Source organism: Herpailurus yagouaroundi, unplaced genomic scaffold (assembly GCF_014898765.1).
Source record: "Herpailurus yagouaroundi ecotype Mexico unplaced genomic scaffold, PumYag 160, whole genome shotgun sequence".
Taxonomy (NCBI): domain Eukaryota; kingdom Metazoa; phylum Chordata; class Mammalia; order Carnivora; family Felidae; genus Herpailurus; species Herpailurus yagouaroundi.
The window spans coordinates 46,665,499-46,681,541 of NW_024412401.1; the positions used below are offsets into that span (position 1 = coordinate 46,665,499).

At 43.7% G+C, this 16,043-nt stretch overlaps 1 protein-coding gene across 15 annotated transcripts in view; it reads right to left on the bottom strand.

Moving 5' to 3' along the window:
* The window catches only part of DENND1A (DENN domain containing 1A), a 511,997-nt gene extending 497,310 nt beyond the window's left edge, over positions 1–14,687 (bottom strand). For 13 of the 15 annotated variants that reach the window (XR_005792696.1, XM_040482265.1, XM_040482264.1 and 10 more), the window contains exon 1: positions 14,605–14,687. Coding sequence is in view for 13 of the 15 variants with exons in the window: in XM_040482265.1 (XP_040338199.1) it covers positions 14,605–14,672 (68 nt within the window). In the remaining 2 variants the exon portion in view is untranslated. Of the gene's footprint in view, positions 1–14,083; positions 14,198–14,604 lie in introns of those variants that run through there. The other 2 variants (XM_040482270.1, XM_040482262.1) reach the window with 2 other exon arrangements.
* Positions 14,688–16,043: the final 1,356 nt, after the last annotated feature.

The window sequence follows — 16,043 nt, forward strand, 5'->3', positions numbered from 1 at the left end:
TTTATTTTGAGAGAGAGAGAGAGAGACGGAGAGCAAGCAGGAGAGGAGCAGAGAGAAAGGGAGACAGAATCCCAAGCAGGCTCCACACCATCAGCACGGAGCCCAGTGCAAGGATCGAACCTATGAACCGTGAGATCGTGACCTGAGCCAAAATCAAGACTTTGGCACTTAACTGATTGGGCCATCCTGGTACCCCAATAACATTTAATTTTTAAGCTTAACCTAAGGATATATAATAAAAGACTTGGAGGGGTACCTGGGTAGCTCAGTTGGTTAAGCTCTGACTTCGGCTCAGGTCATGATCTCACGGTTCGTGGGTTCGAGCCCCATGTCAGGCTCTGTGCTGATGGCTCAGAGCCTAAAGCCTGCTTCAGATTCTGTGTCTCCCTTTCTCTCTGCTCCTCCCCCACTCATGCTCTGCTTCTCTCTCTCAAAAATAAATAAAGATTTAAAAAAATAAAAAAAATAAAAGACTTGGTTCTGGCCATGGATCAGAACTAAAATAACCACATAAAAGTATAGCTTAGAAGAAACTAGAAAAAAGGTATCCTTCCCTTAGAGAGTAAGGAATTAAGAGACATTATTGAAAGTTAATGGAATAAAAAGGATTAAGTAATTATGTCAAAATAAAACCATTCTAAGAATTCGAAATAATATAAATATCTAAAACACTAGAAGAGGAAAAGATAATTACTATAACGGTGCTCATCGTGTTTCACTTCAGGGAGTTAACAAATATTGCCCGCTTAAGATTCTCACTCTCTGTCCCTCTGTCCTTCTGCCCCTCTCTCCCATTCACACTCCCTCTCTAAAATAAAAAGGAAAAAAAAAAAAAAGGAAATGAGGATGACCCCTAGACACTGCTAGAAGGGACTTCTTTACAAGGTATAAAATGAGAAAAAGATAGAAAAGCACATTCAGAATGCTATCATTACCTGAAGGACTGGTGGGAGAAGGTGTGAATACACATATGTATTTACCTTTTTTTTCTTAATGACAAATTAACATTTTTTTAAAAATTACCTACGAAGGAGGGAAGGAACAGAGTGATGAGGGAGGGATAGAAGTTAAACATTTTTTTTTTTGTTTTTTTGTTTTAAACGCTACATTAAAACCTTGTTTATACTATGTTTATTTTTGAGAGAGAGACAGAGACAGAGACAGAGACAGATAGCATGTAGGGGCAGAGAGAAAGGGAGACCTGGAATCCACAGGCTCCAGGTTCTGAGCTGTCAGCACAGAACCCAATGCAAGGCTTGAAAGAATTGCCAAATTAAAAACAAAACCAACCAGTTTTCAGTAATCATATTGTTTATAGTAATGTTGTGTTGCTGCTGAGTTATGTGGGTCTTGTGTGATAAAGCAAAGATACTTATGTTGGTGTCACTGGAAATCAGCACTTTTTGGTACAAATGACAGGAGATTCAGATACAAGAGTGATAAAGTTAAATAACAATGCTATAGACTTGAACTGGAAATATCAATATGAAGTTTACCTTTAACACACACACACACACACACACACACACACACACACACACACACAACTTCCTAGTGCTGATCCCTGGAAAAGTCTAGAATAATGACTGACAACAGTAGTCATTCAAAACAAAAACAAAAACAAAAACAAGAGTCCTAAAACCCAAAGTGAAATCTCTAATACCATTTCCCACCAAAAGGAAACAAGACTCCTTAAAGAAACAGGAATACAGGTCTGGAGCAGGAAAAATACAAAATAAGCCTAGAACATCTTGTCATACCAAAAAGCAAGGGAGATATTAAAAACTACTGGGAGGGTTGCCTGGGTAGCTCATCGGTTGAACTTCTGACTTTAGCTCAGGTCATGATCTCACGGTTCATGGGTTCAAGCCCTGAGTCGGGCTCTGTGCTAATGGTGCCAAGCCTGGAGCCTGCTTCAGATTCTGTGTCTCCCTCTCTTTCTGCCCCTCCCCTGCTCACACTGCCTCTCCCAAAAATAAACATTAAAAAAAAAAAAAAAAAAAAAAAAACTACTTGGATCCTGTCAAAAGGATTCTGGAAGTTAACTTGAAGCAGTCACTAGACAAAGGACAAATTAAACATCATTGAGAACTACAGTAGATTCAAATATAATAAATAGGTTTAAATTCATGTGTTTAAAGTGACACTTGGGAAAAAAACAAAAACAGAAACAAAAAACAGTCCCCTCTGGAAAACACTAGCCAATTAACTCAGTTTGAAAAATGATTAAAGGAAACAAATATTTATCCTGCTTTTCCTAGATAAACTATACCTCAGGGTAACCAAATAGTGGATATGGTAAACTTTTTCTATATAGAAGTATTCTAGCTAATATGAAGCAATAATAGAAGCAAAATATCACCATTTAATAGCCCCTAATAAATTAATGGACCAAAAAGAGAGATAATCAGACATAATGTGCCTCCTGATGGAAGTACCTATCACATTTTAAGTATGCTTGCCAAGAAAATGAACTTGAATCTGATCAAGTAACTAAATCTAACTACCAATTTGTAGGAAATAAAGGGGACAGAACATATTAAACAGGATGCAGTGTAAACTACATAGCATAAATAACACACTTCAATAAATAAATTGCAAAAAAAAGATACACATCAACCAATTGAAAAGTATGATCTTACTTGATTTAAATAAATCAACCCTTAAAAAGAGATGTAACTAGAAAACTTTTTAGTGACTATAGATATTTGATGACACAAAGGAATTTTTTTTTAGGTGTGATGTCACCTTTTTAAAAATAATGTCTCTCTTTTAGAGACACATATGGAAATATTTAAGAATGAGATATGACAGTTGGGATTCGCTTCAAAAAATTCAGAACTGGAGGGCAGAAGGAGTTATGGGTAGTTACCTATAAATGGAACTAGATACGCCATAAATTAGTTAAGTGTTGAAACAGTGATGGTCATTTGAGGGCTCATTATACTATTCTCTCTACTTTTGTAGATGTTTAAAATTTCCCTAAAAAAAGTTTTACAAACAATCATTTTAAGCACCCAGGAAAAAGAAATCAGCAGTTAAAGAGTAGAAGTGAACAACCATAAAATACCTAGGAATAAAGCTAACCAAAGAGGTGAAAAATCTATACAATGAAAACTATACAAAGCTTATGAAAGAAATTGAAGACCACACACACACACGGAAAAATATTCCATGCTCTTGGATTGGAAGAATATTAAAATATTGATACTACCCAAAGCAATCTATATATTCAATGCAATCCCTATCAAAATAACATCAGCATTCTTCACAAAGCTAGAACAATCCTAAAATTTATATGGAGCCAGAAAAGACCCCAAATAGCCAAAGCAATCCTGAAAAAGAAAATCAAAGCTGGAGGCATCACAATTCCAGACTTCAAGATGTATTACAAAGCTGTAATCATCAAGACAGTATGGTACTCGCACAAAAACACTCAGATCAACAGAACAGAATAGAGAACCCAGAAATGGACACAAATGTATAGCCAACTAATCTTTGACAAAGCAGGAAAAAAATATCCGATGGAGCAAATACGGTCTCTTCAGCAAATGGGTGTTGGGACAACTGAACAGCGACATGCAGGAGAATGAACCTGGACCACTTTCTTACACCATACACAAAAAATAAACTCAAAATGGATGAAAGACCTAAACGTAAGACAGGAAGCTTCAAAATCCTAGAGGAGAATGCAGGCAACAACCTCTTTGACCCTGGCTGCAGCAACTTCTTAACAGGTCTCTGAAGGCAAGGGAAACAAAAGCAAAAATAACTACTGGGATCTCATCAAGATAAAAAGCTTCCTCACGGTGAAGAAAACAATCAGCAAAACTAAAAGGCAACCTATGGAATGGGAGAAGATATTTGCAAATAACATATTGGATAAAGGGTTAGTAGCCAATCTATAAAGAACTTACCAAAGTCAACACCCAAAAAACAAATAACCCAGTGAAGAAATGGGCAAAAGACATGAATAGACACTTCTCCAAGGAAGACATCCAGATGGCCAATTGACACATGAAAAAATGCTCGACATCACTCATCACCCAGGAAATACAAATCAAAACCACGAGATACCACCTCACACCTGTCAAAATGGCAAACATTAACAACTCAGGCAACAACAGATGTGGGCGATGTGGAGAAAGAGGATCTCTTTTGCACTGCTGGTGGGAAGGCAACCTGGCGCAGCCACTCTGGAAAACAGTATGAAGGTTCCTCAAAAAACTAAAAATAGAACTACCCTACAACCCAGCAATTGCACTACAAGGTATTTGTCCAAAGGATACAGCTGTGTTGTTTCAAAAGGGCACATGCACCCCAATGTTTATAGCAGTGCTATCAACAATAGCCAAAGTATGGAAAGAGCCCAAATGTCCATCGATAGATGAATGGATAAAGAATATATGGTACCTACGACCCAGCAATAGCACTACTAGGAATTTATCCAAGGGATCCAGGAGTGCTGATACATAGGGGCACATGTACCCCAATGTTTATAGCAGCACTGTCAACAACAGCCAAATTATGGAAAGACCCTAAATGCCCACCAACTGATGAATGGATAAAGATGTGGTTTATATATACAATGGAATACTACTTGGCAATAAGAAAGGATGAAATCATGCCATTTGCAGCAATGTGAATGGAAAAGGAAGGTATTATGCTGAGTGAAATGTCAGAGGACAGATATGTTTTCACTGGTATGTGTATCTTGAGAAACTTAACAAAAGACCACGGGGGAAGAGAAGGGGAAAAAAACAGTTACAAACGGAGAGGGAGGGAGGCAAACCATAAGAGACTCATACAGAGAACAAACTGAGGGTAAATGGGGGAGTGGGGGAGAGGGAAAATGAGTGATGGGCATTGAAGAGGGCACTTTGGGATGAGCACTGGGTGTTGTATGTAAACGATGAACCATGGGAATCTACCCCAAAAACCAAAAGCACACTTTACACACTGTTACGACAATTTGACAATACATCATATTAAAAAAAAAAAAAAAAAGATGTGGTATATACACACAGTGGGGTATTACTTGGCAATCAAAAAGAATGAAATCTTGCCATTTGCAACAATCTGGATGGAACTAGTGTATTATCTAATTGAAATTAGTCAGAAAAAAACAAATGTGATTTCACTCGTATGTGGAATTTAAGATACAAAACAGACGAAGCTAAGGGAAGCAAAAAAATAGAAAAACAGGGTGGGGGACAAAACATAAGAGACTCAAATATAGAGAACAAACAGGGTTGCTGGAGGGGTTGTGGTTGGGGGGATGGGCTAAATAGGTAAGAGGCATTAAGGAGGACACTTGTTGGGATAAGCACTGTGTGTCACATGTAGGGGATAAGTTACTGGATTCTACTCCTGAAATCATTACTGCACTATATGCTAACTAACTCAGATGTAAATTAAAAAAAAATTTTTTTTAATTAAAAAAAAAAAGGCTAGACGTGAACAACAGCACCAGCTACACAAAGATAAATATAAGAAGGTATAAATCTTATGTAAAGGTGAATAAAATCTTCAAATAGTTTGTGAGAGAAGAGACATGATGTTAATCACTATTGTTCTAATTATTTGCATGCTTCTCTTATCTCTCTCAGTGGACTTTGAGCTTTTCTCCCAACCAGCAAGAGGAACAGTGCCTTGCATAGGATCACAAACCTTCAAATAAATTCAGTAAAATGTAAAACACACCATCCTATCATACTCGCGGAGAGCAAGCAAATACTTTCTCTCTGGCTTTAAAAAAAAAAAAAAAAGCCTATAAAAAAGAACACTTGCTTTGACTCCAGGTGGTTCAGACAGGCGTGCTCGTCCTCTCCAAGCAGTAGTAGTGACAGCTGCCATTTACTCAACAATCCTTTCTCCACTGAAGGTGAGATGCAAGGTCGCTTCTAGCCCTCACAACAACCTTACAGGTGAATCTGTTAGCTTCAGGACTCAGATGGGGACTGCACGGGTCTCCAAGGCCCACATTTCCCAACTCCTCTCACAGCCTGGAGTACAAGAACTGTTTGCTCGGAGTCAAACAGCATCTTTCTCTACATTAGTTTCCTTCCTCCTATTTATTCATACAGCCTAAGCGAGATCAATGAAACATCCCTGAAACCTTTCCTGTGGCTCAAGTGAGTTCAAAAGTTTATTTCTTCTCTAACATCTAACATGGACAGATTTCCCTTCAGCAACTTGGCTCAGGCCACTTAAAGTCTTACTCATCAAATGAAGCACACACATTCACTACGAGGCCCTTAAAAGATTTCTTCCCTTCTCGCTGCAGACTAAAACGCCTTCTCCCAATTATAACTTTCCACTTTTCCTCAGAAAAGCAAACACATTACATAACTGGCCCTCACCTTCCAAACACTCATTTCTAATGTAACTTTGCTAACCTCGGCAAATCGTCTTTGATTCTTCTCTCGCCCCTTACATGTAATTTGTCACCAAGTCCTGTCAATTCTACCCAAAATCTCTCTCAAATCTGTCCTTTTTCTTTTGACAACTAAAACCTCACATCAGGCCTTGATCTTCTACAGCATCTGTAATGCATTTCCATGAACCAGTGGTCTCCAATTTTTTTTTTCCATGCACTCCTTCCCTATCAAAAAATTTAAGCATACATTTGATACAATGATTTATAAATTATAAGAATGTCTTACTATACTAATATATACACTTGCAAACACAAAAGAAAAGTTTGAAGATTGATAAAAAAACATATACATATAGAAGGGGTACCTGGGTGGCTCAGTTAGTTAAGCCCCCAACTCTGGATCTCAACTCAGGTCTTGATCTCAGAGTCATGAGTTTAAGCCCACGTTGGGCTCCACACTGGGTGTGAAGCCTACTTTAAGAAAAATAAGAATAAAAACAAAGATAAGTTCTAACATATTCTTTTCACACCCCAGTGCATCATCTTGTACAAGCCTGAGATATCACTGTTCTAAACTACTGCTGCCACAGTAATCTTCCTAAAAACCCAAATCTGATCGTATCACATTCCCAACTCAATCTTTCAATGGCATCATGTCCCAGTGGCATAAGCTTACTTTTTCAATTTCACCCCTAACCTTTATTCACATATCCTATATTTCAGCTATACCTGTCTTTTTTTTTTAATTTTTTTTCAACGTTTTTATTTATTTTTGGGACAGAGAGAGACAGAGCATGAACGGGGGAGGGGCAGAGAGAGAGGGAGACACAGAATCGGAAACAGGCTCCAGGCTCCGAGCCATCAGCCCAGAGCCCGACGCGGGGCTCGAACTCACGGACCGCGAGATCGTGACCTGGCTGAAGCCGGACGCTTAACCGACTGCGCCACCCAGGCGCCCCTCAGCTATACCTGTCTTTTACACAGTTCCTTCTGCCTACAAAGTCTTTATCTTTGACAACCACTGATTCATATATAGGAACATGTCTCTAAGAAAAAAAAAATACATCCTAAATACTGTAACCAATTTACAAATGAATTTTGGGAAGGTAACCTATCTTTTCTATAGGAAGTCAAATGTTTTGAACATACCTTTTGTTACTTCCTTTATTTGGCTCCTTTTCAAGTCCTAAATAGTTGGAAAGAATGGGTATGGATTCCAATAAAAGTCAAGGAGACCAACTTTGTTTTTGTTTTCTTTGGTTTATTTTTCTTCCTTGTTTATCTTTCCATTTCCCAACAAAATCCTTTTAAGCAAAAGGATGTTGTAAATCCAGAGATTAGTTCCCTCTAGGGCCAGGAAAAAGGCTGAATCTTTGCAACCCACAACTAGAACTCCAGCTAGGAGCTTACACACAGATGTAACGGTCTGAAACATATTTTCCTAAAGCAACATTCCAGGTTTCACATTCCCTGTTTCAACCTTCCTAGCTGCTGTGCAAAACCCTTGAAGTTGACTGCAACGGGCTAAGACGAGAATGACAGAGTGGCACCCAATACACTGTTCAGAAAAGTCATGACAATTCAAGTGACTGATTCTGGGCACTGACAATGGGGAGCACGGTCTGCAACAAGACTCTCATTCTGCCACCCTTCGTACCATCTTCCACGGGGACTGGCAGGGGAGCACTGTGGTGGCGAGAGGAAATAGAAGAGACAATAGTGGGAGAAGCCCTGGAGGAAGGCACATATCAACTTCTGCTCTTATCCCACACTAGGGAGACATGTCAGCCATGCTACACACAGGCCTCACAAAGAAGGAAGTCTGTAGTGTATTTTGGTAATGGGATCCTTTGAGGAGCAGTCTGAAAACAAGACTGGAGCCGAGCTATCCTAAGAAAGCAAAGCTGCTTCTCTGTACCAGAAAACAATAAGAAGGGGTTCTCCCACTCCCAAGCCATAAAACTTCCGCTGTTCTTCCTCTAGGAATGCCTCCTCCCTTCTCCAAATATCACCTTTCTACGAGAAGGCCAACATGGCGGAGAAGTAGGGGGATTCGTACTTCCCGCGTCTCCCAAACAAACAAGGGCTGAAGCCAAAGGACTTTGAACCCCAAGAGTCTGGGAGGAAAAGAGACAAACATCACCTTTCTTTCAGTTCAAGTTCCAACATCTGCTGAGAAACCTATCTCTTTCTACGCTGATATTTTGTTTTCCACGCAACTCATCTGGGCCAAATCAAAACCACAAGGAGATAACCACTTTACACAAAGTGGTACAATTGCTTCGGAAAACAGTTTAACGGTTTCTTAAACAGAGTTACCATATGATCCAGCAATTCCACTCCTAGGTATATACCCAAGAGAAAGGAAAACATATGCCCACACAAAATGTTCACAGCAACATTATTCATAACAGTGGAAAAGTGGAAACAACCCAAATACCTAACAACTGATGAGAGGATGAAAATGTGGTTTCTCAATACAATGAAATATTATTCAGCAATTATTGTATGATTCCACTTATACGAAATGCCCAGTATAAATCTACAGCAACTATAAGTAGATTAGTGATTGCTCAGGGCTGAGAGGGTTTGGGGGGGGAATGAGAAACAAATGCTAATGGGCATGAGGTTTCCTTCTGGGGTGGATGAAAATGTTAAGTTGGATAGTAGTTATTGACCACACTTTTGTGAGCAAGCTAAAAATCATTTAATTATACGTTAAAAAAAAACAAATGTTATAGTTGTGTGAATTACATCTCAAGTTGTTTTCTGACTGCCATGGCCTACAAGGCCCTACTCAGGCCCCAGTCTTGATCTCAGACCTTACAACAAGGCTCTGTCCCATCAGTCACTACCCAAACCTGTGGACTTCTAGCAGATCCTGAAACGGATCTAGGATTGTCTTGCCTCGAGGCCTTTGTATATGCTCAACTCTGTCCGGAATGGAAAGTCTTGCCCAGTCTCTTTACAGGACTAATGATTTCTCATCCTTGAAGTCTCAGCTCAAATGTCAGCTCTACAGTAAACCTTCCCTCACTGCTTTGAAACAGGACAGCCACCCTGCATTGTCACTCAGCATCTTGTTTCCTTTCTAGCACATCCACATAGCCTTATGGGAATTGATCTGTGATTTTTCATCTGTTGGGTCCACCAGACTATAAGCTCCATGAGAGTAGGAATGAATATGCATTATTCAGCACCGTAATTCTCAGTGTCTAACACAATTCCTGGCATGTGCCTAAAAATGGTAATTAACGTTTTTATTTTCTTAGTATGCCACATCTTCACACATACTGCTCCCTCGGTGGGGACTACTGCCACCACTTGCCCTTTTCACACCCTTATCACCTCTCCTGTCTCAGCTAAAACAGCTCTATGAAGCCACCTTGGCAGACAGCCTCTCCATCCCTTCACCTACTCAGCACAAGCTGCATCTCTACCATAGCACTGCTCGTACTGTATCATACTCGGGTTTTTTGGTGGAGAGGGGCCCCAGAGGGAGTTTGTTTTATTTTGCATTTCTGTCTCACTACTATTTTGGAAAACCTTAACGTGAAGGAAAACCTTTATTTTTTATTTAGTTTTTGTTTTGTTTTGTTTTTTTAAGAAAAACCTTTATTTTTGTATCCCGGGCACTCAGCCCACTACCAGGCACATGATATAGTACTACTAATTACAACAATACTAACATAATAATCACCAACATTTTGTGGGTGAATGTTCAATATGTGCTTCACACTCAGTTCCACAGTGAGTGAATGAATAAACGGATACGCTTCTGGGTCACCAACCTCAAAGAGGTCACAGTCTGACAGGGACAGAAGACAGGTACACAGGCTAATGCAAAATAAATACCACCACAAGGCCAAATGAGCTGCTCTGCCCTGTCCCTATGCCTTCAAATCTTAGAGTATGCTCTTCTCTGCATCCATAAATGTCAGGTTTCCTCAAACTCACTTAGAATACTTCCTTCGATTACTTACAATCCACTTCCTGCCCTCGGTGCCTGGAAACAATTTCTAAGATGTCACCACAAGCAATATTAAACTGCCACACAGTTTCCTGCTATATGTCTGCATTATCAGTTAAATTGCTTCACATTAACCACATTCTAGTCCACCGGGATCACTCAAACACTAAATAAGATTCAAACATACCTGTCGAAGACTGCCAGTTACCCCTGCTCCTTTCATCCCTCTAGATAAAGGTCTGCTTTCCAGGGTGCTACCTGCATACTGGTGACATTTTCCTTCCCTGATCAAGTAAATGTTTGGTCTGAAGCCAGACGATATTCCTTTACTTAAGTGAACATGAACTAAAAAACACTCTTCAGAAGAAAAATAAGTAATTCTCTGCGCAGACCAGGGCAACCCGACTTAAAAACATAAAAACTCTTGTCCTCAAGAGTTTAGGTAGCAAACTATTCTTTTAACTCTACGTGTACTCAACCCAGAGCCTTAGTTAGGATCTTAACTCAGATCCTAGCAGACTTCTTAAATCATTCCATAAATTCTTCCTAAACAACCTTATACGGCAGGTACTGGGTCTGACACAGAGAACTCAAAGACAAAGAGAGTCCCTGCTCTCAAGTATGCCTGGCTTAATGTGGAAGACGGTCAAGGAACTAACTTTAGTGCTGTGATGGCGATAAACACAAGGGGCACGTGGCCTCGGCTGGGCAAGGGGTGCACAGATAAAGGGCACCTGTCCTAGGCCGAAGAGAGGACACACAGCTGAGGGGCACCCAGCCTAGGCTGGGGAGGGGGATGCAGAGAGGAGGGCGGCTGGCCTAGGCTGGGGAGGAGACTCAGGGTGCAGAACCAGCATCAGGGCAGGCTTCCTGGGGATGGCATCTAATCTTAGGCAATAAATTCCCATTCTTTCATTGGAAAAATGTGGTTAGTAGTACCTACATCATTGGACAGTTGTGGGATCTGATAAAACGGTTCGCACAAGGCAATACCACCACGCCTGACACAGAGATTGTGCTCAACCAGCCTTAGCCTCAAAGTCTGATCAAGCACTAAATCTCAGCACCTGTGCCTGGCAACGCACCTGCTTTACTGATGATACAAGAGACACCAGCTGCACAATTACACACATTGTTTTTAATCAACTTTTATTTTTTAATAATGAGAGTGTTGAGTCCTGCTCTTCGCATTAACAGTCTAATTCCTTGATCATCAAAACTTTCTTCCATTTCTCGAAGCAAGCCATTCCCTGACATTCCTGGCATAAAACAGACTGGTTTTCTTAGGGTTTTTTGATAGAGAAGGTATAAAAGAAAACTAACAGTTACTGAATTTTTAATCTGGGCCCAGCAATCACGTGGACACTGCATTTATTTGTTCATTATGACTCTGCAGCATTATAGTCTCCCCCATTTTACCCTCAGGGAAACTGAGGGTGAAAGAAGTAGTTTGTGCCAAGTTTCACAGTCAGTAGACAAAAGAGCTGGAATTTGAACCCAGATCTGATTCCACATCGTCAGCCTGACTGGGCCACACGGCAGCAAAAAGTGGGAAGCCTGGCAGCCACAATGCTCTCCTGCCCAGAGGGGCCCCACAGTGCTTTCTGTTCCACACTCCCCCTACAAATCCGCACCCCCCCCCCCAACTGTCCCTACACAACAGAGCCTGTACACTTAGATTTCAACTCAGGCAGCTCAACACCTTGAGCGAAGTCTGTTCTTTCCTGTCAGGGTGCGACAGGCAGTAGTGGCCAAAGCTCTGTTTCCTCCAAAGGCTAGGGCAGCATCGAAGTAGATGGTCCCAAGCCACCTGTCCATCCCCATTCCCAGCTGCACACAGACGCTGCTTAGTCAGAAGTCACCGTAAATTACAACTACTTTTCAGAGCTCCTCTTCCAGTCTCACCACAGGTAAAGCAAACATATTTCCCCAAGCCTACGTTTTTTATCCCAGAGCAGTCTAGTTTCAAGACCAAGAAGGTTATTCTTTATGCTAATTTCACACCTTAGTAAGTTCCCTTGCCCAAGTGCTCAGAACACTTATGGGTTCCACAAAACGCGCCTGAGATGCACGTTAACCTGCAACCTTCAAGATCAAGAGACCTGATGCCCCGTCACCTGACCTTCCACTTGTTGGATTTTCACGCTAGTTCTGACACTGACCGCCTCAGGTCGGCCAAGTTTCTGAACGTCTCTGTAACAAGGGTAAGCATCCTCACAAGCATACTCTGCGACCGTAAGGTGGCTTTTTGGGAAGTGTTTCTAAGTGCTATCGAAATCCAAGTTCACAACTCTTACTTGGAAGCAGGAGCTGAACTTGGAGTACCTCCTTAATCCCGAGGCTTCACACACCACGTCTTGTTACCTCCCAAACCCCTTAAGCTCTTGTTTGGAGCACACTTGTAACTTTCTCCCCTCCTTTCCACAAAGTCAAGAATGAACAGTGGGCTCCCGCACCTCTTCCGTTTTCATTATCATAAGCAAACTTTCGCAGCTTCACTTAGCGCATGTCTCAGGGCTGCGGCAGCACAGGAGACATTTAGTGAATGGGAAGCCTGAGTCAATCAGGGGACTACAAGGATGGGCAAGGGTCACGCTGCAAGGACACGGACTGCACCTGAGAGGCAGCGTTTGAATAAGTAGGAGAGTTCATCCTCAAGGCCCTTCCCCTTTCAAACTTCCCAAGCAACATTCTCAAAGCGCTGAAATAAACACATTCCGCAGACTTTCTTGTAAGCAGGTTTCAAGTGTCCTATGAAAGCCGTTTAGGGAAAAGCCTATGCTGTCCACTTTAAGTGCCCTTAAACAATTCTATTACTCATAGAGAAAACTGAACATTTGTTAGTGATTAGAGATAAGGCATCTCATGCTCTGGAGCTGAGGAAGGGAGAGGCCGAAAAAGGACCCGGCTGGGAGGGGAGATAGAGCCCAAAGCAACACACCCAAATTGGACTGCATAAAAGTTTGCACTTTCCAAAGTCAACTTCTAGGTCTAGAAGCAAAGGCAACAATGTTTCCACGGGTTCTGAAGTTCCATGTATCAACAACATCCCCGGAAAACGAATCCCCCACTGAGGATTCCAGGTGAATGAATGAGTGAAGGAATTTGCCAGATTGGATTACAAAGCCTTTCCAACCACCATCAGGATCAGGTGCTCAATTACGACACAGAGGCATCTTCATAGCCTTTGGCCCTTGCTGTGTGGAGACTTTCACAGATAACAGGGCTTTTAAAGGAGGAAAGAGAAAAGGGCCCTCCTCCCTCGGGCCATCCAGACCTTAAATCCACGAGTGGCCCCTCCGAGAACCGCAGGCCCTAAGCAGAGCTCTCAGGACCTGCCCAACTCTCAGGGGAGCCCCAAACACGCCCATTTGGGGAGTTGCTTCCGGAGGTTTCCCTCCCTCCCCCCCCCAACAGTTATATGAGCATTTTCAGAGATTCTGTTACCCCAGGAAAGGGGCCACCTCGTAATCTCTGCGGCTCCCGCCCTCAGGTGAACAGGGGACACCTGACCACCAGAGCCCTTCCACCACCACCACCACCACCCCCCCCCGCGTACCCCGCCCTCGCGCCTCCCTGGATCGTCATGGCAACCGTCCCCCTCCCCGCGTGACGCCGGCACGCGGGGCGCCCCTCAGGCCCCGGCAACAAGTCCCCCGCGCCGCCCGCGGACGGCAGCCCCGGCCCGGCCACGCCGCCCCGCGCCCGGCCCGGCGCCGCCCGGCCGCACTCACTTGATCCTGGAGCCCATGGTCCCCGGGCCTCCTCATGGGCCCGCGGGCCCCGCTCGGCGCTGCGCTGCCCGCCCGCCCGCGGCCGACCGGCCTCCCTCCGGCGCTCTCCCCGCCCCTTCCTCCCTTCCCTCAGGCTGGGCCCGCCCGCTCGCAGCTCGCTCCCTCGTCGCCGCCGCCGCCTCCCGGGGTTAATGTACTCGCTCCAGCCCGGCGAACGCCATGGTCGCCGGCGCGCGTACCCGGCGCGCACCGCCCCCTCCGCCTCTCACACAGCCGCCTCCTCCTGTCCGCGCCGCCGCCGCCGCCGCCACCCGCGGGGGCTGCCGGGAAGTGTAGTCCGCTGCCGGGAGGCGGGGCCGCCTGAGGGCGGTGGGGGGCGGGAAGGGCGCGTCTGTCCGCCGGCCTCGCGGAGCTGGGGGCGCGGTGTTCCCGAGGGCCTCCCCCACTCCGACTGCGCTCCGGTAGAAACCTTACAGTCCCCTGAAGAGAGACCCTCGTCCCTTAGAGACTCCCGAGCTCACCTGAAGAAGCCTTCACCCAGTCCTCCCCTTGGAGTCCTCCCGCTCAGTAGCTTTGGCGTTGAGATCATGTCTCCCAATCAGGCTTCCGTGAAAGCACAAGTTTTCCCTTTTTTAAATGCCATACCTTCCAGTAAGTTCCTTAAGGGAACCGCAGACCCTCTCCTCTAGCACACTATCCACTTCCCCAGCATGGTGCTTGATGGAAGCCCCTTCCTCTCCCCTTAGATCTGTAAGGAGACCTCACATACCCGCAGGAACGCCACCTGGGGGCTTTGTACTACCCGTTTAGTGGCTCCGCTCCGCCCTACCCATGAGGACCTCTGCCTCCCTTTTTATAAGCCATTTGGGAGGTTCCCATGCGGGAAGGTCGTGTCACCGTAACGGCCCCTGACAAAGAGTAACAACGCCAATGAACGTATGAGTCAAGCACTAACATGCTGCCTGCCTCCTTTCCCCCTTGGGGCTACTTTCATGAACACCTCAGTATCCTTCCCTCTAAGCCTGGAGGAATCACAGAGGGAGTAATAAAGACAGCTACCAATAGCTACTGTTGGCTGAGTGGGTGAGTGAGTGTTCTCACTGAGCCGGGCACTATATTTCCCCTACATGGTTAGCATCTCACGATAATCTAGTGAGTTTACAGCATCACCACCACCCCCCCCCCCCACCCCCTCTCTCAAAGAGGAAAGGTTACATAACTAGCAACTGGTGGACCGGAGATTAGCATCCAGGCTGAATAATTCCAAACACGTGTGACACAGTTATGCTTTCGGATGGCACCTTTGGCCACAAGTCAGAAAACATGCCAGGTTCATGGTTCACTTTTGAAGTTAGTCTTTTCTTTCTTCTCCTTCTTCCTCCACTTCTTTTTCTTTTACAGTCTTCTGTCCTAAGATGCCATTCATTCTTTCTGCCGTTTTGGCTCTTGTAAATTTGTGAAGTGTCCCCCCACCCCTCAATCACTACAGTAACTGGCCCCAGGTCCCAGCCAGGCAGGGAGCAAAGAAAGCAAGAAGAACTGCTTCTTTTGGAGTTGTATTCAGTATAAAGGTAATTTCTCTCTTTGACCTATGCCCTTGAGATTGTTAAAAGAATAAACTTTTTTGAATTAAAGCAAAAAAGAAAAAAGAAAGAAATTGAACATCCAAACCGCCATTTTGAATTCCAAGTCTTCTGCACCCAGACACCAACACCGACTTATAAACACCCCCAGGAGCAAAACTCTGCTAGACGGGCAGGGCCTCTGTGGTGTTTATTCACCTTGTTTCTTATGGACCCTCTCCAAAGAACAGTTGTTATCAAGATCTTCCCTGGAATGAGCAGCCAGTTCAAAAGCTCTGAGCAGGAGACTATAAATAAAACAAAGTTATTTGGTGGAGGGCAAAGCTGGCTGCCTTTCAAAGGAGGTTGTAGCCATCCTGGCCACAAAAATGTCTGGG